The following is a 25,582-nucleotide window of genomic DNA, read 5'->3' on the forward strand; positions in this document are numbered from 1 at the left end:
TAATTGAGGAATTTTTACTTTTTTTTTTTGTTCCATTAAGAGTATTTGGGCATCGTCTTTTTACTCTGTGTACAATTCAAGTTCCCATCCTGCCAGAAGTGTAATTGTTTTCTCAAATTAGGAAAATTATGTCTTCTCAGAAAAATATTCTTACACACACAGAAAAAGGAATCATCCCATTAACTAGAATGTGGAATAAGACAAATAGCAGGACAAACAAGGAACAAACACATTGTCATACAGGAAGAATGGGCTAGCGTGCCAGAGCTCGTGACTGCTGCTGCTGTTGAGACAAATAGTTTGATATCCCAGCAAAATGTGTTTTACTGCATAAAGCTTTTGTGGGTGCATTGAGAATGTATGCGTTTTGCGTGATGACCAATGCTGTCTTCATGTCAGCTCCAAGAGAATGGCTGTTTTCCATTCAGATGGACCCCACCAAGGATCAGTGTGGAACCATTACAGCCACCAGTGAACTGATCCAAAAATAACAAAGGCTGTTTCTGAGTTCTTGTTTGTACCCACCATTTTCAGATTACATCAGAACCAAAACATGCAGGACTTGAACTGACTTCAAAGGCTAAACTTAGATTTCTAGCTGGTTGGACTTTTTCCTTTTACTGATTCATGTTTTTCATTTGACTTCCATATCCCGTTCTAGCTTGATGCCCCTTCTAGAATTTCATGATTCGTACAGCCTTGGTTGATAAAATACACTAATTAATACTGTGGTGGAGGTTGAAGATTTTAGTAATCTCATGCTGCCTGTCCTGTAAAAGATTTGCTGTTTTTCCACTCATGTCTACCATCACACTGAATGTGGCAAATGTAACTTAGGTGGGAATCTGAATTTACTTCATTGGAATGCATTTAAAGGTGACTGTCGATACTGTTATGTTGCCAATACTATCAGTCGTGAAGTTCAAATTGTTCAGCGCAACCGAAATATGAGATCTACTTTTTCCTAATTCAGTTTTTCTTTCAAGCAAGACATTAAAGAAGAAACTATCCATTTCGTGATTTTTTTTTAAAGGTCCCAAGAAGGCTTAAGCCAAGAACATTCCAACCTTTAAAAATAGAGAGTTCTAAAGGACTTAGTAAATCCATTATGACTACATTAGGTAACACTAAGTGAGAGGTTTTTTTCAATTCCATAGGCTTTTTTAGTTTGCCTGTAAACCGTATGCAGGCAGCCAAGCTCAGACTGTAGCTCTGATTACAGCTCAGTTAAACTGGGTTGGTGCTGTGGCACAGCCATCTTATTTTGAGTTGGATAAGCCAAAAAATTATTTCTGTTGATTTGCATACAGAGTTTAGAACAGATCCAGAAGGTGCCATATTGGAAAGTCAATACAGAAAGGAGGAGAGATAGATAGGAAGGTCTCCCATCCACTGATTCACTCCCCAGGGGGCTGCAATGGGCGTAGCTGGGCTGATCCAAAGCCAGGAGCCCCCTCCGGGTCTCCCACACAGATGCAGGGTCCCAAGGGCTTGTGCCTACTGCCTTCCCAGGCCAGACGCAAAGGGTTGAATGGGAAGCGGGGATAGCAGGACACGAACTGGCACCCATATTGTATTCCAGCGTGCATACGGGGTGAGGGCTTTAGCCACTAGGCTACCGCCCCAGGCCCCAGTGCCATGCATATTAAGTTTAGTCTAAGATCACTTTTCCTGCTTGCTTTCTCAGAATAATGACAGTGGAAAGCAGGTCATTACTGTTTGAGCAGCATGAATAGCATAAGCATGTAGTAGATTTAAGTTCTTTGAAGAAATAGGTGGTTTTATAAGTGCTGTGCTTTGCAGACCATGGGATTACAGTGAAGTTTTCAATTCTTAGATTTCTTTAATCCTTGCTAAATGATAAAGAAGTAAGACAACCCACTATTTAAATTCAAAATCCATTGAGCCTGGGATGTAACATTCTTGTTCAACAGACTGACTTGGCTGCTTAGGTTGTCTGCCTGTAAACCAGGGGGGAAAATAACGCTTTCTGAATCTGTGCTGTAGATGTAGCAACCTACGCTGCCAAGTTCAAAGTTCCTTGCCAGGTTCTCTTATTGTCCAAATCCTCCTGAATTTGAAAGCTTTACGTGTCCCTTGAGACCTCCTGATGAATGTGATTCTACCATACTTCCAAGAACCTAAGGATCCAGGACTAGCTAGTGAAAAGCTAATTTATAATACGTTTACCATGAGCTCCGATTGGCAGGATGAGTTAATATGGCCCCAGTGTTCTGTCAAATGCGTGTATGTACAAACACAAAGGAATGACCAGTTGGTTCCAAAGCAATTTTTTTAAAATATGAGGGGAAAAGCTGTATGTGTCTTACTGAAGGCTGCTCTCCTATTTTTAAAATATCTCTTCCAAGATGTTATATTCTCATTTTTCTAACATTTAGTTGAAAGTTTATTGTAAAATTGAGATACACCTAATCGACACATCAATTCCCTGCTTTATTTTAGAATACCTACGCCAAGCCTCCAGGTGCTTTAGTGTGTGTGCCATTTATAACAATATACATAATTTATTAAAAGGGTAGAAAGAAAGGCCCCCAAATAGAAAATTCCCATTTTAAAACAAAATAAATGAAAAGTTCTGGTCAGTACTAATAACGTCTGAATTTCCTTACTCCAGTGGTGGTGGTATTGATGATGAGTGTTCACACACATTCAATTGTTTTTATGTTCGAGGATTGCTCTGTGCATTCCTCACAGCAAACATAACCATCAGAAAAAATTTATTTTGCATCTGAGATACTGGGGGGAAAAGTGAAATAATTTTTCTTTGTGACATTGACATAACATGGAAGCATTATGAATTCCCTTTTGATCCCACCAGAGACCAACTGAATTTTATGTTGCCATGACAACTAGCATCATTGTTAGAAAGAATTAAAATATAAACTTCATATTAAGCCAAATGGTGAATTCTCATTTGACTTAAAAATAATATTGTCTGGCCCGGCGGCGTGGCCTAGCGGCTAAAGTCCTCACCTTGAAAGCCCCGGGATCCCATATGGGCGCCGGTTCTAATCCCGGCAGCTCCACTTCCCATCCAGCTCCCTGCTTGTGGCCTGGGAAAGCAGTTGAGGACGGCCCAAGGACTTGGGACCCTGCACCCGCATGGGAGACCTGGAAGAGGTTCCTGGTTCCTGGCTTCAGATCTGTCTCTCCTCCTGTCTGTATATCTGACTGTAATAATAAAGTGAATAAATCTTTAAAAAAAAATCATATTGTCTATTTCCTGTGAATGGAATAGACAAAGTAGCAAGTGGAAGTGTCATATCTATGTAGCAAATAGACTGATCTTCTCAGAAGTGTTTTTTGAGATATGTTACTTGGCTTTGGTTTTCTTTTTTATTTACTAGTTTTTTTTTTTTTAAAAAAAAGGATTTATTTTTATTAGAAAGTCAGATATACAGAAAGAAAGATCTTCCATTATCTTGTTCATTCCCCAAGTGGCTGCAATGGCCAGAGCTTAGCTGATCCTGATCTGAAGCCAAGAGCTTCTTCTGGGTCTCCCACATGGGTGCAGGGTCCCAAAGCTTTGGACCATCCTATGCTGCTTTCCCAGGCCACAAGCAGGGAGCTGAATGGGAAGTGGAGCATGCAGGATATGAACCAGTGCCCATATGGGATCCTGGTGCATACAAGGTGAGAACTTTAGCCTCTAGGCTACCTTGCCTACCCTTGGCTTTAGTTTTAAATTTGAATATAGTACTTGGCCTAAAGATTACTGATTTTGTTGATGTGGTCCTTCAAAGGATCTGTCAAAATGTTATTTTTTTAAAAAGATGTATTAGTTTTATTGGAAAATCAGATATACAGAGAGGAGGAGAAACAAAGATCTTCCCGCTGATTCACTCCCTAAATAGGTGGTCCAAGCTCAGCCGATCAGAAGCCAGGAGCCAGGAGCTTCTTCCGATTCTCCCACATGGGTGCAGGGTCCCAAGGCTTTGGGCCAGTCTCTACTGCTTTCCCAGGCCACAAGCAAGAAGCTGGATGGGAAAGTGAATCAACCAGGACATGAACCAGTGCTCATAGGGGATCCCGGTGCAGTGAGAATTTAGCTACTTAAGTCATTGTGCCTGACCCTGTTAAAATGTGATTTGGTAATATAATGCTGATGGGTGCAAGTTTATATTGTTTATCCTATAAGACTCGTCCCCCAAACTCTCAGTATGTAAAGTGAGAACATCCATATTCTAAATGTGGAAGTTATTTTGTATAAGATTTATTTATTTGTTTGAAATGTAGAGTTACAGAGAGACACAAAGAGAGGTCTTACATCTGCCAGTTTACTCCTCAAATGGCCACAATGTCCAGGGCTGGGCCAGACTAAAACCAGGAGCCAGAAGCTGCTTCTCAGTTTTCTATGTAGGCACAAGGACTCAAGGATTTGGATCATCTTCTCTACTTTTCCAGGAAACTGGAAATTGGTGCCCATATGTGATGGTGGTGTTACAGGCAGCAGATTAACCCCCATACTACAGTGCTGGCTGAGGAAGTTATTTTTTGAATGAACTCTAAGAACTACTTTAATAATGTGGTAACTTAAGTATTTGTGTGTACGTATGTAGGGAGCAGGTGCTAAGTTAACTTTTATTTATAAACTTTTCCATCCAAATATTAATGCATGTTCTCATGGTATTTTTACCCATGAATGACAGCAATATGGGTATAATATCTTTTTTATGTTTTCAAAGATTAGTCATATAATATGCTGTGAATGATACATCCATGAGGCTAGGCTAGGCTATACTGTTGGAATAAACCCTGAGATGTCACTGACTTCGGGTTGTTGACTTTCCCGCAATAGTCCTAGTGGGCTAGTCACTTTTCCTTCACAGCTCTCCCTCAAGCAATGACTTAGTGTTGTACATGCCTACTTTTTTTAAAGGTGGTTATCTTTTTTTTTTGAAGCTTTATTTATTTTTATTTGAAAGCCAGATTCATAGAGAGAAAGAGACAGAAACCTTCCATCTACTGGTTCTCTTTCCAGATGGTTGCAACAGCCAGAGCTGATCTGATCTGAATCCAAGAACTAGGAGCTAGGTGTTTCTTCCAGGTCTCCCTTCTGGGTTCAGGCCATTCTCTGCTGCTTTCCCAGGCCACAATCAGGGAGTTGATCAGAAGTGCAGCAGAAAGGACTAGAACTGGTGCCCATATGGGATGCCACCTCTAGCAGGTGGAGGACTAGCATGTTGATCCACCATGTTGGCCTGAGGTAGTCATCTTAGGAGTATGACCTTGGCGCTAGCATGGTGGTTCACCTGAAAGCACGGGGATTCCATATGGGCACCAGTGGCTACTCCACTTCCGACCCAACTCCCTGCCATTTGCCTTGGAAAGCAACAGATGATGGCCCAAGTCTTTGGGCCCCTGAAACCACATGGAAGACCTGGAAGACGTTCTTGGCTGCTGTCTCCTTGCTTCTGGTTTCAGATCATCTCAGCTCTGGCTATTGTGGCCATTTGGGAAGTGAACCAGTGGATTTTCTTTCTCGGTCTCTCCTTTTCTCTGTAAATCTACCTTTCAAATAAAAATAAAAAAAACACATGATCTTGATCTAATATGTCTTTATGTGAATACCACTGTCAGTACCGCACAATTTTAGTCACCGTAGTTTTGTTATACATGTTTAAATTTGAAAACAGTGGGTCTTTTAATTTGTCCTTTATTTGTTATCTTGGAAACACACTATCATAGTTAAGCAATACACATTGACGCCATTAGAAATGAGGACAGTTGGTGTTCGTTTGCTCCCTGATATGATGCACTCAGAACAATGCAGTGTCACTTCTGTAGCATTCCTGCCGTTCCTCTTCCCCACAAAGAATAAGCAGTCTTGAATAATGTGGCTATATTAGACACATCCAGAATGAATGATGTCTGGTGTGTACTCTTCAAAACTTCAAGACCATGGGAGACAAAGGTGGAGGGATTTGTCCAGATTGAAGGAATACAAAGGCACATGATAATATGGTTTGTGAACCTGGACTGAAGGCAGAACAGATAAGGGAGAATATAGCTGAAACATTCAGATAGAAAGGAAGACCTAGAGACCTGCCACACAGCATGGTGACTGTAGCCAATGGTAATGTGTTGTATACTTGAAAACTGTTAAGAGAATAGAGCCTCAGCGTTCTCATCACAAAAACGGTATGTGAGAGGCCTGCATGGTGATGAAAAGGGTAAAGCCATCACTTGTAATACTGGTATCCCACATGGACATCAGCTGCTCTACTTCCAGCCCAGCTCCGTGCTGATGCTCCTGGGAGAGCAGTGCAAAATGCCCAAGTCTTTGGCCCCTGCTCCCATGTAGTACACCTAATGGAGCTCCTGGATCCTACCTTCAGTCTGCCCCAGCCCTGGCTGTGCAGTTTTTTGGGACTACACCAGAAGATAGAAGCTCTCTCTCTCTGCCTTTCAAGGAAATAATTTTAAGGGTATTTGAAATTATAATTTTATGTATTGATTTAGCACTGTACACATGTAACAAAGTATGTTGAGCACCATATATATATATGCACACACACACACCCCCCCATATGTATCTATTACTTAAAGTCAGGCTAAGGGTTAGAACATAATCAGGACAGTAGTGAAATTTGACTAGAATCTGTTGATTGCATGAGGCAATTATATCAATGTGTAATTCCTGAATATGGATCATTATATTTACAACTTTCAAATGACACAAAAATTGTGTGTGTATCTGTGTGTGTAGCAGATATATTCAAGGATTCTTGGGAAAGTTCTAGGAAAAATGGAGTTAGGAAATGTTAGCTTTGTTGTAAAAATATCTTGAAACTCATGCCTATTTTTTCAAAATACGTATTTTTCTGTAAAAGCTTTTACAAGACTTATTTGAAAGGCAGAATTACAGAGAGAGAGAGAGATTCCATCTGTTGGTTCACTCTCCAAATGGCTGCAAAGGCCCAAACTGGAGCAGACTGAAGCCAGGAGCCAGGAGCTTCTTTCAGGTTTCCCACATGGGTGCAGGAGAGCAGCAGTTGAACTATCCTCTGATGCTCTTGACAGGCATCAGCAGGGAACCGGAGTGGGAGTAGAGCAACCGGGACTCATACTAGCACCCATATGGGTTACCGATATTGTAGGAGGTAGCTTTACCTGCTACACCACAACATTGATCCCTCCATAAACTTTAAAGATTTCTTTTACGAAGATTTCAGTAATTTTTTTCACCGCAATAAACCAACCTTTTCATCGCAATTTGTATGAACTTTTAGAAGTCACCTAGTACATTTACACAGAGACAGAGAATAATGAAGCAAATGTGGCAAGTTGCTAGCAATTAAATGTTATCAGTTGTGGAAGGTAATTGGGATTTGGGGTCTTTTTGCAGTTCTTCTGCAAGCTTAAAGTTAACTCTAAGTAAAACATTTTAAAAACTGGAAATGTGACAGCTGCATGTAAACTGGTTTTTTTGTTGTTGTTTTTTTTGTTGTTGTTGTTGTTTGACAGAAGCTGGGGAAACTTGTTGGCATTAGATCTACCCTGCAGCATACTGAGGAAGGTCCCAGGGCTGGATAGAAATGATCCCAGATGGGAGCCCATGTGTTCGGGAAGACCAAAGAACACTGGAAACGGTAAGCTTTCCAAACTGAACTTTCAGACATGCATTTCAATATGGTAGATTAAGCACATGTGTTTAGCTGCTCTCCCTCCCAACCGCCTGAAAAACTACTGTAAAAGCTACAGTTGTAAAGCCACAGAAATACATAGGGGCTTCAGTTGACCAGAGATTTACACAAATGCCTGCAACCTAATGGAAACGCATATTGTAGCTGAGGATGCTGTACAGCTTACTGCTCAGAGCCTGGAGTGACTTGGAGAAGAGAAGTCCCTCCGAGGTGGGAAAGCCAGCAGGCTGAGACCAAGCACTGCTGGGAGGGCCATCGGCAGAGCCCTGAGCACAGGCACGACTCTGCAGAGGCTGTCAGGAAAGATCTTTTACCAAGAATTTTGGCTCTGAGTCATTTTTTTTAATTACACTATTTGGCCAGCTTTGTACATGTTTGACATTTTTTCCCAATTTAAAAGAGGATTTCTTACTACACATAGTGGATGCCTAACAATGGTCTGAGGCTCCAAATAGTGCTAAAACATTCCATTGTTTAGCACAGGTTAGTATGGAAAGCATAAAACTTCGCATAATCAAAATTAAAACAGTTTAGTGAACTCTTGCGTATACACAGTCCAGCTGCAATAATGATTCTCTTATGGGGAGGAACAGATTATGGCCCAAAGGCCGAATCTAGTCTACTGCTAGTTTTGTAATTATTGAAACATCCCCACTCATTTCTTTATATCTTATCTGTAACTGACCTTGTTCTCTGTTGGCAAGAATTAAGTGGTGGCAGCAGAGTCCTTTGTCTACGGTTCCTGTCTGACCCTTTATAGAGAAAGTTTCTGATTTTATTCCCCCCAATCAACTCCCCTTCCCATTCCTTCCCACCACTTACTTACCAATGTCATTTGTGTCATTTCAAAGCAAATCATCATTATGATGTCATTTGATTGCTAAATATTGTGTATTTACCATATGTATTTTTTATTTTTTGCTTTTATGGGTTTTGTTAAAGAATTATTTATTTTTATTACAAAGTCAGATATACAGAGAGGAGGAGAGACAGAGAGGAAGATCTTCTGTCCCATGATTCACTCCCCAAGTGACCTCAACAGCCAGTTTTGTGCCGATCCGAAGCCAGGAGCCAGGAACTTCCTCCAGGTCTCCCACACGGGTGCAGTGTCCCAATGCATTGGGCCGTCCTCGACTGCTTTCCCAGGCCACAAGCAGGGAGCTGGATGGGAAGTGGAACTGCCAGGATTAGAACCGGCGCCCATATGGGATCCCGGTGCGTTCAAGGCGAGGACTTTAGCCACTAGGCCACGCCGCTGGGCCCTGCTTTTATGTTTTAAAGATTTTATTTTTATTGGAAAAACAGCTTTTTACAGCGAGAGAGACAAAAAGAGGTCTTCCATCCACTGGTTCACTCCCTCAAAAGGTTGCAGCTGAGCTGATCCAAAGCAGGGAACCAGGAACTTCTTCCCAGTCTCCCATAAAGGTGGAGGGACCCAAGGACCCAGCCCATCTCCCATCCTTCCCAGGCCGTAAGCAGAGAGCTGAATTGAAAGTAGAGCAGTTGGGACATGAATTGGTGCCCATATAGGAGAATTAGTTGGAGAATTAGTCTGCTGTCCTGCCTCTCCCCCATATTTATTTCTAAACAGTAAGGTCATTAGCACTTTTAAAAAAAGATTTATTTATTTTTTATTGTAAAGGCAGAATTATAGAGAGGAGGAGAGACAGAAAGATCTTCTGTCTGCTGATCACTCCCAAGCAGCCACAAGAGCCAGAGCTGAGCTGATTTGAAGCCAGGAGCCAGAAGCTTCTTCTGGGTCTCCCATGTGGGTACAGGGTCCCAAGGCCCTGAACTATCCTCTATTGCTTTACCCAGGCTACAAGCATGGAACTGCATAGGAAGTGGTGCAGCCAGGACACAAACTGGCATCCAAATGGGATCCCAGCTCTTGCAAGGCAAGGGTTTAGCTACTGAGCCATTAATTGCACCAGGCCCAATCATTATCAGTTTTAGAAGATATTTAGGCTGGCACTGTAGGTTAAGCCTCCTGCTATAATGCTGGCATTCCCTGTGGGTGCCAGTTCTAATCTCCACTCTGATCCAGCTCCCAACTAATGTGCCTAAGAAAGCACTGAAAGGTGGCCCAAATCCTTGGGCCCCTGCAGCCATGTGGGTTAGCTGAAGGAGCGCTAGACTTCTGGTTGCAGGCTGGCTCAGCTCCAGCTATTGCAGTCATTTGAATGGAGCTGTTTCAGGAAGTGAGCCAGCATATAGAAGACCTCTCTCTGTCTCTCCAGATCTTGTTGAAATCTCCATTTCTTCCAAGGCCCTAACTCTTTGTCTTTTCTTTTTAGAGAATATTCCATTGTACTGCAAAACCTGCCCATGAAATCCCTTCTCTCTCTCTCTCTCTTTTTAAAGATTTATTTATTTTTATTTGAAAGATAGATTTAAAGAAGAAGAATAGACATAGCAAGAGATCTTACATCTGCTGGTTCACTTCCCAAATGTCTGCAGTGGCCAGAACTGAGCTGATCTGAAGCCAGGAGCCAGGAGCTTCTTCTGGGTCTCCCAGGCAGGTGCATGGTGCCAAGGCTTTGGGCCATCCTCTGCTATTTTTCCAGGCCACTAGCAAGGAGCTGGAAGGGAATTGGAGCAGCCAGTATATGAATTAGCACTCATATGGGATCCCAGTGCATGCAAGGCAAGGATTTAGTCACTGAGCCATTGCACCAGGTCCCTAAGTGGGATTCTCAAGGATCTACTAACAGATCCTTTCTCCCCAATCAATTAAAATGTCAATATCAAGTGTTCTGTCTGAGAATGATAATTTGTATCTTTTAACTTTGTATTCTCTTGTATGGTAAAGTATGGTATTTTTCCCCCTTGTATTTTTTTCCCTTTGAGTGCATTTTGATTCTTTCATGCTGTCTCTACTCTTCATGTAGTCAAGTTTAACATGACCCAGATTTAACAGCTTTGTTCCCTAAGGTTCTTTATCACTCCAGGACAGATCTGTGTACAGCTTGTCATATTGATGTCAGCTTGATTCAGGGAACACTGTGTTCATTACGCTGGCTCTGAAATGCCCTGGTACTGGAGTATTGCTGAGACCTCACCACTGTTCATTTGATTTGTAAGTAACCTTAGATTTCTGAGTTAGAACTCAGGCAAAAATCTCTACACGACTAACAGAAAGTGAAGGCTATGGAGTGATCCGATCTAGGGTGTGTCTTCAGTGGTGGTATGGGCCTGTCCTCTCGGCTGTTAGGAATAACAAGGACAGAGCACGTGGCAGGTGCGTGGGGATTCACCGCAGCCTGATGACTGGCTTGTCTGGAGGTGCTCTCTGCAATCTTGCTGTGGGCGGGAACCCTTGGGGCTTCTCACTCCAGATTGTAGGCCTGGTATCTGTCACTGTGTGTGTGGTTTTTTTTTTTTTAAGATTTATTTATTTATTATTACAAAGTCAGATATACATAGAGGAGAGACAGAGAGGAAGCTCTTCCGTCCGATGATTCACTCCCCAAGTGACCGCCACGGCCGGTGCTGTGCCAATCCGAAGCCGGGAACCTGGAACCTCTTCCGGGTCTCCCACACAAGTGCAGGGTCCCAGTGCTTTGGACTGTCCTCGACTGCTTTCCCAGGCCACAAGCAGGGAGCTGGATGGGAAGTGGAGCTGCCGGGATTAGAACTGGCACCCATATGGGATCCCGGTGCGTTCAAGGCGAGGACCTTAGCCACTAGGCCACGCAGCCAGGCCCTGTCACTGTATTTTACCACTAAGACTCCAAGATTCCTTATCTGAAAAAGAAGAATCCCTGTTTATCTCATACAGTTATTTTAGCTTCAAATATTTAGTATGAAAGGAAAAAAATAAAACATTTAATTTAAAAATTTTTGATTACATGATGAAACTATTTTGGTTTATGTTTGACATTAATTATATATATATTATAATATATATATAATATACATTATATATATTATAATATATTGACATTAATTTCCCTTGTGTCTGCTTAAATTTGAATGTGGTGAATATGGAATTTACCCAGAATAGCTACATGGTATTTACACTGTATTGTGCTGTTTTGATACAATTTTTTTTAAATTGTCTTTTGTAATTTAGAGAGAGAGAGAGAGTTACCATTCACTGCTTCTCTCTCCGGATGCCCACAGTGGCCAAGACTGGACCAAGGCCAGAACTCAGTCCAGGTCTTCCATATGGTTGGCAGGCACTCAGTTGCATAGGTTGTCACCCTATTTCCCAGGGATTGCATTGGCAGTCAAGAGCCAGAGTCTAAACTTGAACCCAGCCATTCTGATGTGGGATGTGGACATCTTAACTACCATGTTAATCCTTTAAGATTTTAAATGCAAGTGCTTATTCACAGCATAACTGACTTAAGAACTACCCCTGTTGCACTGAAATCTAAATCTCAGTATATTCCACACAGTCTAATTTGTCCCCTGGGGAATGTGTAAAATCAGCCCATCTGCAAAGTCTTCCTTCCTCTGGTATCAACCTCAGCATTGCACTCAAGTCAGGTTTCTCAAGCGATTCTCAGCTTCTCAATATCAAAAGATACCTCTTTATACAAAATTTTAAAAAAGATTTTGTTTATTTATTTGAAAGAATGTGCCAGAGAGAGAGAAACACAGAGAATCTTCCATCTGCTAGTTCACGCCCCAAATGGCCACAATGGTTGGAGCTGAGCCAGGCTGACGCCAGGGGCCGTACTTTTCCTCGGGGTCTCCTGTGAGGGTGCAGGGTCTCAGAGACTTGGGCCATCTTCCTCTGTTTTCCCTGGCCATCAGCAAGGAGCTAGATTGGAAGTGGGGCATCTGAGATCTGAACTGGCACCCATGTGGGATGCGTGCGCTGCAGCATGCCGCTGCGCCAGCCCCACGCTACATTTTTTTGGACCCCACTCTACTTTTTTCCATTGTAATTATTTTCATGTGATCTCTTAGTCCTTCAGCCCCTCTGGAATGTAAGCTTTGGGAAGACAGACTGTGTCATTTGTTCATCAAAGCAGTGCCTGCCTCCGTGTAGGCACACAATACTCTCTGGGATCACACTTTGAAAGATCTGCAAGACTCCTAGCCCATCCCATTGCAAACTGCCTCCCCTCCCCCCAAACCCTGTGACCCCAGGAAGGAACTTTTTCCTGAGTATTTTGAATGAACCAAACTGCTAGAAGTGGGTTTCATTGACCAGGGTTCCTTGTTCTTCCTCAGTAAACCACTGTGATGGGGGGGAGGGGGCGGGCTACAATGTTTAGCTACTTGTGAGTCATGTGTCCAGTTGGAATAGGGTTTAGATCTTCTAGAATGCAATGGCAGGAAAAGAGGCAGGATTGATTCCTGGCAAGACAATCAGGTAGTGCTGCTACAAGACAGAAGGAAAGAATGTAGGACCTATTAAGGGGACAAAATGAGGCTTACCTATTCAGAGCTTCTATCTGTCAAATATCATACATGTATTATCCTGTTTAATTTGCACTGCAACTCGACAAAGGGTTAGGAGTTCTGTTTTATAGGAGAATGCAGATTTTACAAAGATGAAGAAATTTTCCACCTGACATGGCGACTGTCATTTGTGGAGCAACAAGTTCATCTGCCACTTGTGACTCTAGCATCCTCTGCCAGGTTGCTGGTTTGAATTCTAGCAGCTCAGCTTCCTATCTGGCATCCTTCTGGGGAAACTGGAAAGGCAGTGGATGATGGGTCAGACGCTGGAACCTCTGCTACCCACACAGGAGACCAGGATGGGGCTCCTGCCTCCTGGCTTTGGCCTGGCAGATGGGAGGATTCTTCCCTTCTCCCCTCCTCCAATGCTCTGCTTTCAACATAAGGAAATTTGGCATCTAGACGTTAGTGATCTGGTCTCAAGTCCAGGCCTTTTGGGCTCCAGAACAGAAATCAAGCATGCCAATCATCTCTCTATCATTTGGGTTCTAATCACCTGCCACCTTCAGTCATTCGCTGTGGCTTATTGTGATTGGATCCAGGTTTTCCTAACTAAATCACTGTACTCCATCCAGAACAGGTGCAATGGGTTGAGGAGGACTGATCACACCGAAACCCACACAAATGTTCACACTTTGATGTCTTCATGGGTTAAGGATGGAGATCTGATCTCATTCTGGCTTCTGATAGGTGTATCTGGTGGAGGTGTTCGGATCCCTGGCTGTGCTCTTGGAGGGCCTGTGTCTTTAGGAGTTTGTTCCAGTTCTCAGGCTCCTGGCTCACCATGCCATTGTGCCTCTACACCAGTGACAGTGAGCTGCCACCAAATGCCAGACTGTGGACGACTTGCTACTGACCCCCAAACTGTAAGCTGAAATAAATTTCTTTCCTAACAGGCTCCTCGAGTATTTTAGAGAAACAAAAAGGAGACCAACACACGAGGATCTGGGCTGGGACTGTGTTTGTCTTTGCCAACCAGTGTTGTTTTAGGTTTCCGCACCTTCCCGTTAGGCTGAGATGTGGGTCTGCTTTTATCTTTTCCACATCATTCGTCTCCTGGTAAACTCTGGAGATTGAATACTTTTCCTGTAGGCCAGTGATGTGTGTGTGGGTGGGTGAAATATCTTCTATCTGGAACAAATCTGTTTGTGAACTTGGAGTTAGGCAAGCCCTTGATAAGAGGCCTGAATAATATTGTTGTTCATACCCAGTGGGAACTGTCCCTTAGCATCTTGCTGAGCAGCTGAAAGGTTTCATTCCCCAGGGAGTCTTTTTAACAAGTTGAAGACAGAGACGCTCTGGAAAGCATGCCTCTTTCTGAAGATGTTTTCCTGGCACCTAGAAGTGGCGTGGCCCATCTGTGTTGAATCTGTTGTGTGCTTTTATATTTGTATGGTGTTTGCTGAGTTCACTTGGTACACTGCCAAATCTAGGATCACCCAGGATCTCTAAGTCTTACCCTCTTACCCCACTTTCTACGAAGTTATATTTGCATTCCCTTGAGACACCTGTGTTTTAGTAAGATCCTCACAAAATACCAGCCCTTCCATCCAGATTGTTTTTGGCTGTGTAAGGGAGTTAATTGTTGGAGTGCCCACTGCTGGGATAGACAGTAACCTCTTTATATCCGACTCAGTTCGCTAGATTTGAGCTGCTAGAAATCAGCCTTTTCACTGTTTGCTAAAACCAAATGGTAGTCTTGAGTAGAAGTGGTTAAAATGAAAACGCTGGTTTGCACACTCTTGGGCAATTCTTCGGCAATTCTTCGGCCCAGGTTGATTTTTTTTCACGTCAAATATCTTTCATAACCCTATTGTAAAATTAATATCTCCAAGTTACTAAGGAATCCATCTTAGAAGGTCAGCTCTATATCCAAGATCACACAGCTGACTGAAACGCCTCGCTCCAGAACGACAGGAAGCGCGCGAGGTTTGGACTCCTTCGGCTGCCGTCGCCGGATCCTCGCGCGCGCACGCCGCTTGCGCGCCTGCGCCCCGCCGGTGCGCCGTCCATTGCTCTGGCGACCGGGAAGGACGTTGGTGCTGAGGTGGGTCCCTCTCTCGGTCGCCGTCCGGCCCCTTTCGGTCCTCGCTGGTGTCGTCTCCCGTTCTCTCCGCCTCGGGGCCGAGTCGGGAGTCGGCAGCCCAGCTGCGGCGGTGAGGCCTCGGACCCCTCGCCCGCTTCGACCTCCGCTGTCCGCCCGGGGCGACCCCCGGAGGACGGCGGGCCTGGTGGGCCGGGAGGCGACCCCGCCGAAGGCGGACGGGGCGCAGGGGACCGCGAGGAAGCGGCGGACTCCGAGTGGCCGGTTGGAGCCCAGTTCCCGCCGCAGCGGCCGTGACCTTGGTTAGGTCATCGGAGTTGCGCGTCCCCAGTGTTTGGCCCCGAAGTGGGGGAAGGGGGCAGCTCGCTGGGTGCAGCTTTGGGGCTAGGGCTGGAAAGCTGGACGGAGGGCCTGGGTTTCTGCACTGTCCTTTCGCCCTCCCGTCCGCCTCCGCTCTAAGCCTGCCTCCCTGGGAGAGGCCGGGCGGAGGAGCAGTTAGGGCGGCGAGGGCCTCGCAGGCAGCTGCTGAGTGACCGGCTAGCTCTCGGGGCTGCCGCGACGGTTGAACGAATCGGTAGCGAGTTTGAGAGAAGGCGATCAGGTTTTGCACCTGTCCATCGCAGCCTAGCGCCGCTGCGCATCTTTCCTGTAGCTGGGAGAGAGGCTCGGTCGTTACTGCTTTTCTGCGACAGGTGTGCTGTGTCGCTTTGCCTTGGAGTGGTCAAGGGGGACCTAAGCCTTGGGCCAGCCCCCGCCTTCGTGAGAGGAGGCACCAAGCGCTGTGGTCCCGAGACGCCCTCGGAGATGCTCGGATGCCTCATCCAGGTGCTAAGGTTTTCTCTCTTCACTATGAAGGACAGTCCACCACCATGGCGCCCAGTGCTTTGGCGAAGCCTCAGATGCGGGGCCTGCTAGCCCGTCGCCTGCGAGTTCACATCGTCGGAGCCTTTGTAGCGGCCCTGAGCGCCGCGGCTCTGTATAAGGTACGGCTTTCTGTTCTGGGTTCTTCTTGTCACAAGGGGTCGGTATTTTAAGCTTAAAAAAAATGTTCTTTTTGTCTTTTTCCTTCTGAGTAGGAGTGCACTAAAGTGTGCTGTGCTCTGACCCTCCCATAACTGCCTCGTAGGCCCCGGGTGGTCCTGGCTCCAGGTTTAAATGAAGCTGTGTGTGTGCTCGGGAGACAGTCATTCCCCCTGGGCAGGTGTGATGTCTTCCCAGTCCTTCGTCTGCATATCTTTACAGGAGCCTCTGGGTTTGTCAGTGACCGAGTTCTCTCAAGCAACACAGACCTTACTGGATTAGGACTGAAAACAGCAGCAGCCTCATTTTATAATCAGCTAACCTCTGAAGACCTGTTGTATACTTACATTCTGGGGTGCTCGAGGTTAAGACACTAAAGGGGCTAGACTGCTTCCAAAGAGAAGAGGGGAGAAGGCAATAGTTCTGTTTGGCACTTTGAAGAAATGTCAGTTACACCTCAGTGTTGTGCCTTCTGTGGATTTAAATGCTGTGCCTTTGTTTATAATATGTATGACTCTTCTGTAGAAGAGTGTTTAAGTTCACCATGCTGTCTTTATTTAGCCCATAAGGGAGTTTGGGCTCTGCTTTTGCTGCTATATAACAACCTATTTGACACTTTTTTTGTTGTTGTTCTTTAGTTCTTTATTTTGTTAAAAGTTACTGATTTGAAAGGCAGAGTTACACGGAGAGGGTGAGGGCAGGCTGGAGCCAGGTTCCAGAAACTGCAGTCAGGGTCTTCCTGTGGTTGAGACTAACCAGGTACTAGGGCTGTTACTTGCTGTCTGCCAGACCCACTGGCAGGAGAGGCTGTCCTGAATCCTGGAACTCCCTTTGGGGTTTGGCTATTCCACGTAGCAGTTTGACCTGTTAGGCCACAACACCAGCCCTCTTTAGTGGTTTTCATATGTGGGATGAGATTGGTAATTTGGGTTATAATTCATAAGGGGGAGTGCCTTAAGCAGTGTCTTGTTTCACGTAACAGATTTGGGATTAAATCCTGTTTGAGCCACCTGCTCTCTAGTTAATTGGAAAGCTAGACTTACTGGGAGGGGTAGAGAGGGTGAGACCCACACCTGCTGGTTTAGAGCTGAGCCGGGTTGAAGCCAGGAGCCAGAAGCTCCGTCCAGGTCCAAGTACTTGGACCATCTTCTGCTTCCTCGGGTGCATTAGCAGGGGGCTAGATTGGAAATGAAGCATCTGGGACTGTAGTAGTGGTTTAACCTACTAGGCTGTAACATCAGTCCCCTTCCTATATCTTGATCAAGTCATTTCAGGTTGCTGCTGCTTTCTGGAGTCTTTATTCTTTTTCCACCCACCCTTCTTCAGGATCCTCAGAGTAACACAAAATGAGTATAATATTTCCATTTTTTCCTTAATGATGCTACAGACTTAGCAAATTCAGGGGTTTTTTGTTTTTTTCTGAAAATGATCAGTAGCCATCATGAGTTAATAAAGCAAGTTAGTGTCCAGTTTGGGCGCATGTACACTCTTGTACTGATTTACCTCGAACTCTAATTGGCAGGTAGATTGCTGTTGCTTTTACAGGCAGATAATTACCCATTCAGCTTCTGACTTTTTTACTATTTGTGTTGTGTTGTAAATTGGATTAGGATATTTTAGCATGGCCTTATAGAGGTTATGTTTAGGCTTTGATAGAAGGTGGAGTGAATTTCTCCCTGATACATTTTGAAGTTTTTGAGTGTCATTCTCTGGCGTTTGCCAGTCTATACCTCCTCTCACAAAACACACCCAAGAAAAGAGTAGTTTCCTAGCCAAGGCACAGATCTAAAACTGTACTTCCATCCTGTCTTCAGAAATGTAGAGTTCAAACTAAAAGGTGGGCACAGGCATTCTGTCATTACCTCGAGTTACTGCATTTACAGTAACCTGGTAAACCCTAAAAGGCTGTGTTGCGTTTTTAGTTTGCTGTGGCTGAGCCGAGGAAGAAGGCATATGCAGATTTCTACAGGAATTATGACTCCATGAAGGATTTTGAAGAGATGAAGAGGGCTGGCATCTTCCAGAGCACAAAGTGACTGGGAATGGAAAGGTAATGGGGTTTTTGAAGTTAACTTTTACCAAAAATGTTTTTAATCTTGGGAAAATGCAATTAGCATTTAATTTACCATCTTAACCAATTTAAGTTCTTTCATAGTGTTATTAACCAACCTCCAGAGCTCTCTGCAGAACTGATCATCTATAGTATTAAACAGCAACTCCAGAACTTCATTTCTTTTTGGGACTGAATAATACTGTGCTGTGTGTGTGTATGTTTAGCCATTCGCCTCTGACTCTTGTTTGCTTTTGGCTTTTTACGTTGGGAATGGTGCTGCAATGAACATGTCTCCTCAAGGCTTTGCTTTCAGATCTTTGAGATGTCTGCTCAGAAATGGAATGCTAGAGTGCAGTAGGAGAATTTTTTATTCTTCTATATTGCTTGCGATTTATTTTGCTAACACTGCACAAAAGGTTCTAATTTCTCCACATTTTGGACAAAACTTGCTACTTTGTGTGTTCTCACATTTATTTGAAAGGCAGAGTGACAGACGATAACAGATCTCTGACCTTCTGGTTCATTCCCCACATGCCCACCACAGCTGTGCCTGGGCCAGGCAGAAGTCAGGAGCCAGAGAATTCCATTATCCTCTTTCCCATGATCCCGAGAACTCCCAGGTGTATCAGTAGTAAGTTTGAATGGAAGCTGAAGTGGGATTCAAAGCCAGGCACTCCTAAATGAGATGTGAGTGTCCACGTAGTGACTTGCTTTGTAACAATACCTGCCCCTTCCCTTTTACTGGTTATTTTTCATATACTTAAAGGACAGAGCTGCAAATAGACAGTTTTCTAGAGTGTACATTAGTGGGAAGCTAGAATTGGAAGCCAAGACTTGAACCCAAGCATTCTGACATGGCATGCAGGCATTCCAATTGTCAAGTTAACCGTTGTACCAAACACCTGCTCCCTCGTGAAGGATTTTGTTTGCGTCCATCAGTGTTACTGGCTTGACGTTTTCTTGTACGCTGTGTGACTTGGTTGTCTATAATGCTGACCTTATTGGATGCAGGTGGGACGTTTTTGAAAGAAGAAAGTTGGTGTTAGTACTTTTTATGTTGGATAGAATTCACCAGGTGTCCTGCAGTTTTCTGGTTTGGAAAGCGATCGGTTTCATCTTCCTAATAGTCATAGATTTGTTCATATTATCCATATCTTCTGAGTTTTTTCTTGGTAAGATGGGTGTTTTTACATTTTATCTACTTTATCTGGGTTATCCAGTTTATGTGCAGTTGTCCATGGGATTTGATCTTTTTTCTGAAAGGCAGAAAGACATGGGCAACCAAGTGACTTTTAATTTTTTTTTTGAAAGGCAGATTTGCAGAGAGGAGGAGAGGTGGAAAGATCCTGCATTTGCTGGCTCACTCCCCAAGTGGCCTTAATGGCCAGAGCTGAGCCATCTGAAGCCAGGAGCTACTTCTGGGTTTCCCATGCTGTTGCAGGGTCCTAAGGCTTTGGGCCGTCCTCAGCTGTTTTCCTAGATCACAAGCAGGGAGCTGGAAGGAAAGTGGGGCAGTGGAGACAAGAACCAGTGCCCATATGGGTTCCTAGCTCTGGCAGGTGGAGGATTAGCCTGGTGAGCCAGTTGATAGTTTCTTATCCAGCCCATTAAATATGAGAAGCTCATAAAGGGATGCAGAGAAGAATCCGAACAAACAGGCCTTACTGATTTCCCACTAACTTACTACCAGTAAGTAACTCTTCCAGATATACTTGTGCATTCCTGATCCTAAGAATACAGTTTTGGGGACAGTGTTGTGGTGCTGTGGTTTATTCTCTGCTTGCAGTGCCAGTATTCCATGTGTGCTCTGCTTCATGTCCTAGCTGCCTCGCTTCCCATGTGGAAGGCCTGGGTGGCCATTTGGGGAGTGAACCAGCCAGGGGAAGATGCTCTTTCCCTCTCACCTCTTCTCCCCCTTTCCATCCACCCCTCCCATCTCTGTCTCCCTACCTTTCTATAACTCTGCCTTTTAAATAATCATGTTTTAGTTTGCTAGTTTAAAAAAAGAGTGTCCCTATTTTCTCATTTCTGAAGGTGCATGTCATGTAAAAAAGGCTATAATTTTTCTCCTAAAAAAAATCCTAAAGATATTTCAAAAAAGTTAGAGAAAAATTACATTGATTTTTGTAATTAAAAAGTTTAGAAACCCATGAGTGATTTTTCCTATCTTGTATGAATTTCAGAATGTTGAGGATTAAGTCAGAGACCACATTTCTTAGGATTTAGGAGGTTTTTCCCTTTGAATAAGCTGTATTTGTTTTATTTGTATATCTTGTGATTCTTTGAAATGTGGTTTGAGTAAAGCTGCCATTTTACCTGGTGCTGGGGGACTCTTCCTTGAGCAGTCTGACACAAAGACTTGGGGTCTTCGCACAGGCTTTTGGGGAGTGTATCTCCTGGACTGGTGCAACCAGGCGTTTGTTCCACTTTGACTGTAGATGAAGGTACTTCAAAAAGTTCAAAGGTGTTTATTTTGGTGCAAAAGCTTTTTGAAATGCTTGTATAGTTTTGTCATACTATACATTTTCATGACAGTTCCTTTTATGTATGGATTAAAAAAAAAATCTTGCATGAAAATAAACTTCCGTTTTTCAGAGAATGCTTTTTAGGGACTAGCAGTATGGCACAGAAAGTGTGCTAACACCTGTTGTGCCAGCAAGTCGTTTGTCCTGGCAGCTCTATCTCCCCATCTGGCTTCCGGCTAATGACCTGGGAAGAGCAGCACAAAATAGGCCAAGTGCTGGGTCCACTCCACCCACATGGGGGACCCAGATGAAGCACTTGGCTTTGGCTTGGCTCATCCTTGACCATTGCAGTCACTTTGCAAGTGAAACTGCAGATGGAAGGTCTGTCTCTTCTCTCACTTTGTCTTTCAAATACATACATCTTTGAAAACAAAATGTTTGAGAGCTGTACCCCCTCTCTGCTGGTTCACTCTGTAAATGTCTGGCTTCTGGGGCAGGGGTGGGTCCAGAACCAGAAATGCAGGCCAGGATCCCACAAAGAACCTACGGCCTTGAGCCCTCACTGCTGCCTTTGGGTCTGCATTGCCAGGAAGCTGGAGTCAGGAGGCAGAGTGAGGGCTGGGATCCAAGCGCTCTTGGCGTGATTGGCATGAAGTGCACCATCTTAACTGCTAGGCTAAATGTGCTGCTAAACCAATCGTTTAAAACCATTGTTTCAGGAACTGCCTGAAGTTTCCTTTCGTACAGCTGCTTTCTTTGCTAAGAATTTCACCCTTGCTTCCTTCTGGAGCTTTAGTGCTATTATTTTCCTCAGCCCATGATCTATCTATCTTTCCCTTTTATATATTTATTTTTTTGAAAGGCAGTTACAGGGAAAGTTTAGGGGCTAAGGAGACAGGTCTTCAATTTGCTAATTCAGTTCCAAATGCCAAATGGCTGCAGTAGCCATAGCTGTGTTTGTTTTTTTTTTTTTTAACCAGGAGCTGCTTCTTGGCCTGCCACCATAGGTGCAGGGGCCTGAGGACTTGAGCCAATTGTCCACTGCTTTCCCAGGTCATTGGCAGGGAGCTAGATTGGGAAGTGGAGCAACTACGACAGAAACGGACACCTAAATGGAATGCACCACTTTACCCACTGTACTCTAGTGCTTGCCCCTACCTGTCATGTCCTGCAGATACCTGTGAGTCGCTGTGACCCTACAGCGCTCATGTTGTTGCATCAACTTGGTGCATCCTGTAGCTTCTAACCTGATCATTCAAATGGTGCCATTGTTCCCGACAGGGCGAGTTGGACAAGATGGGAACCAGTGACTTAGGCAGCCTCCCCCAAGCTGTAATGTAAGCAAGCTCTGTTCTTTCCTGTCCTGGGGGAGAAGCCAGGAATTGGGTGGTACACTCCTGCCCACACTGGTTTGAGGAGATGTGAAGAAAGGACAAGCAAAAAATACTGCAAAATTTTTTAACTTTTTGAATGTGGTGTATTTTGGTTGGGTGTTCATTTGATTCTGAAGCTTAAATGATTTCCAAAGTTCCTGCGAATCAGGAACTGTCCTGGTCCATAGGTTGTTTCTTTGGTGTTTCCATGTGAGATCAGTGGTCTTGGAGCTGTGCTATTCACCATCTTACTGATATATGAGGTTACTTTTTTTGTTGTTGGAAATTACTTCACAGGTTATGCTCTTTCTATTTGTTGGCTGTCTTCTAACTGCACTTTCAGAAATGACTTAGAAAGCAAATCAGTGATTTGGTAGCTTTCCTAAGATTCCTCTGTCCTGTCAGCAAGATCCTTCTGGTACAAATGCAGGTTCTAGAGACTGAAAAGGACTGCAGTGGGCTGAAGTTTACTTCAAGGCATGTTTCAGTGCCTGGTGAGACTCCCCATGTTCTGGACTCTTACTGTACATGGATCATTTTATTCAATCCCGGCAAATAGCAGAGTAGCAATTTGAACAGTTCAAGATGATTATCTGCCACTTCAGCCTGGATTTAAGCCTCTAAATAGTTTGTCTTTTGAAGAATGTGAGCTTTCCATTTCCCAGACACTTTCCAAATCATTTAAGCTGCACTGCTGTGAAAAATAGAAATATCTTGCCAAGATCTTTGGCTGGGGAGGAGGCCTGCAGTTTTGTGAAAGATCCAAGGGGAATTCACATTATAAAGTGACATCTTCAATATAAGATTTGATTCTGTAATATTACAAAGGTTATTTTATCTAAGGGAAATATCTGAAATTAAAGCAGATATATGCACTAAGTATTTATAACAGGAAAATAGAACTTCAGTGTTTGGCAGTGTAAGAAATTTAGGATTTTTTCATTCCATTGAATGTTGTATCCATTAGTAATGAAAGGAAAAATATTAATGGTTATGTTATAATCTTCACATTACTATTTTCTTTTGACTGTTTCCAAGTTTTCCATAGTGAGCATTCATTTCCTAATTAGAAGGCTTTATTAGGCTGACTTATATATATTTGTTAGCTTCTTAATCTTATTTATTCAGACAACATTGGTTGTATTTAAAAATAAACCAGTAAGAAAAAGAAACCTGGATGTGGAGACTGGCAGAATTCAGAACAGTGAGCTTCCTTTGTTTAAAGAATAGTGGGACTGGAGTGGGATGTGCTGGGGAAGGAATGCATTCAGAATTTGTTGAAGAATGAGAATAAAAAGGATACTAGCTTGGATGGTTACGGACCTTGGGGGAAAAAGAACAAGGCTGCTCCTGAGCTGAACGTGAGTGGGCACTAGTGGGGCTCATTGGGAAGACCAAACCTGACTTCATTTGTTAACTTTAAGCCATTCTGTTTCTCTCCACAGCATTGCTTTGGACTGAATTCTTTCGAAGTTTGTCACTGACCTGTGTTCCTGAACTATGAAACATTAAACGTGGAATAAGGAATAATCTGTTGATAAATAAATAAATACTCTGGACAGTAAGTCTCTGATCATGATTCTGCTCATATTTCAGGTGCTCAGAAGCAGCACGATTGCTGGGATTCTGTTCATGAAGGATGTGAAAGCTACCAGATTCTAGTGTGTTGTAAACATTTCTTTTTAATACTTGTTTTGGGGAAAGAGTTATCTGCAAGGCAGAACTATAGAAAGGGAGAGATCAAGAAAGATCTTCTATCTGCTGGTTCATTTCTCAAATGGCCTCAGTGGGCCAGGCTGAAGCCTGGGTGAGTGCAGGGTCCAAAGGTGTTGGCCCAGCTCTTCCAGGTACACTAGCAGGGAGCTGGATCAGAAGTGGAGCAGCCAGGAGAAACCGGCACAGCATACCGGTGGCTGGGCTTCTGTGCGGTGACCCAGTGTGCTAAACCACAATGCCATTTCCCTCAATACATCTTTCAATGCTCTAATAATTTGTTCACTTTACTGAGCTAATCCTTGGTGCAGTTTAGTTCTGGACCCTGGATTGAAGTGGTTTAAAGAAATAGCAACAACAGCAGTGTTGTGGTGTTGCAAGCTAGGCCACTGCTTGCAATGCTGGTGTCTTACATTGGAGTGCTAGTTTGAATCCGGCTTGCTCTGTTTCCAGTACACCTATTTACTAATGTCCCTGGGCAAGTAGGAAGAGGAGTCTCAAGTGCTTGGATTGTTGGAACCTGTGTGAGACCCAGAGGAAGATGTGGGCTTCTGGCTACAGCTCTGCCCACCTCCAGCTGTTAAGGCTATTTGGAGTAAGAATCAGCAAATGAAAGAATGGGCTCTCTGTGTCTGTCCTCTCTGTCACTATGCCTTTCAGACAAATAAATCTTAGCCCATCCAATAAAATAAAATCTTCCATTGGCTTTGTTGCTGTTATCTGATAGTCCTGCTACCACCAGACAGATGAAGTAAGTGTTTGAAATGACGAATCCTTACTCAGTAGTGCTTTACTGAAGAGCTTACAACATGATTATAGAATGCAGAAAAATACTCCGTTGAGTTCTGTTAGTAGAACTAAGGTCTGCTCGTGATGAGGTGTGCTGACTTCAGTGGGGATCCTAGGACCTTGCCCTGTTTCTGCTTATACTAAAAGTAGATCTTTTGAAGTTAATTTTATGAAAAGCTAGTTTAATCACTGACCATCACTTTAATGGCATGAAAACTCTTACTCTTGCTGATGTTAAAACCAACACATTCTTGGTTAATATATTGTACGTTTAATTGGGTACAGTGCCCTATTTTAAGACTTGTATTTGGAGTAAACTTATAAATCAGGGATTTAATCGTTTTTTGGTTTTTGTTTGTTTGCTGTTTGGAGCTTATCAGCCTCTTTCTTCTAGTTCTGTGTGTCATATGTAATATATGTAGTACATTTTCATGAACTGTAGTCCTCTATGAATACTAGAACTCATACTTCTGTTTTGTTACTCATTAGTTGTCTTCTCTCTAGCATTCACTGTTCTAAGTACAGGTGGTTTTTTTTATTTTTAAGATTTATTTACTTTTTATTGGAGTCAGATATATAGAGAGGAGACAGAAGGATCTTCTGTCTGCTGTTTCACTTCCTAAGTGGCCACAATGGCTGGAGCTGAGCCAATCCGAGTCAGGAGCCAGCAGCTTCTTCCAGGTCTGCTCTACGGGTTCAGGGTCTCAAGGCTTTGGACCGTCCTTGACTGCTTTCCCAGGCCACAAGGAGGGAGTTGGAAGGGAAGTGGAGCAGTTGGGACACGAATCAGTGCCCATATGGGAGCCTGGTGCATGCAAGACGAGGATGTTAGCTACTAGGCTACTGAGCCTTGCCTGGGTGGATTTTTTTAAGCTTCTGTGTTTGAGAGAATGGTGTGGTAGTTTGTGTCTAGCTTTTCTCAGTTAACATACTGATGCCAAGTTGTGTCTCTCTCAGTGTAGCTGTTAGTATTTCATTCTTTTCTATAACTGAATAATGTGTGTATATACACAATATTTTGTTTATTCATGCATTGATGC

General features: G+C 43.7%; 1 protein-coding gene and 1 long non-coding RNA gene across 2 annotated transcripts; both read left to right on the forward strand.

The window, feature by feature from the left end:
• The first annotated feature begins 463 nt into the window (after positions 1-463).
• LOC131481090 (uncharacterized) lies at positions 464-13,870 on the forward strand. Its single transcript, XR_009246025.1, has 3 exons — positions 464-876; positions 7,492-7,613; positions 13,776-13,870. It is a non-coding gene; the product is annotated as an uncharacterized LOC131481090 (long non-coding RNA).
• Positions 13,871-14,992: 1,122 nt separating this feature from the next.
• On the forward strand, positions 14,993-23,605 carry LOC101523181 (cytochrome c oxidase subunit 6C). The gene is made up of 4 exons (XM_058668585.1): positions 14,993-15,136; positions 15,985-16,112; positions 18,072-18,199; positions 23,486-23,605. The coding sequence occupies exons 2-3, from the start codon at positions 15,999-16,001 to the stop codon at positions 18,183-18,185; spliced, it is 228 nt and encodes a 75-aa protein (XP_058524568.1). The 5' UTR covers positions 14,993-15,136; positions 15,985-15,998; the 3' UTR covers positions 18,186-18,199; positions 23,486-23,605.
• The last annotated feature ends 1,977 nt before the right edge of the window (positions 23,606-25,582 follow it).

Source organism: Ochotona princeps, chromosome 9 (genome assembly GCF_030435755.1).
Source record: "Ochotona princeps isolate mOchPri1 chromosome 9, mOchPri1.hap1, whole genome shotgun sequence".
Taxonomy (NCBI): Eukaryota; Metazoa; Chordata; class Mammalia; order Lagomorpha; family Ochotonidae; genus Ochotona; species Ochotona princeps.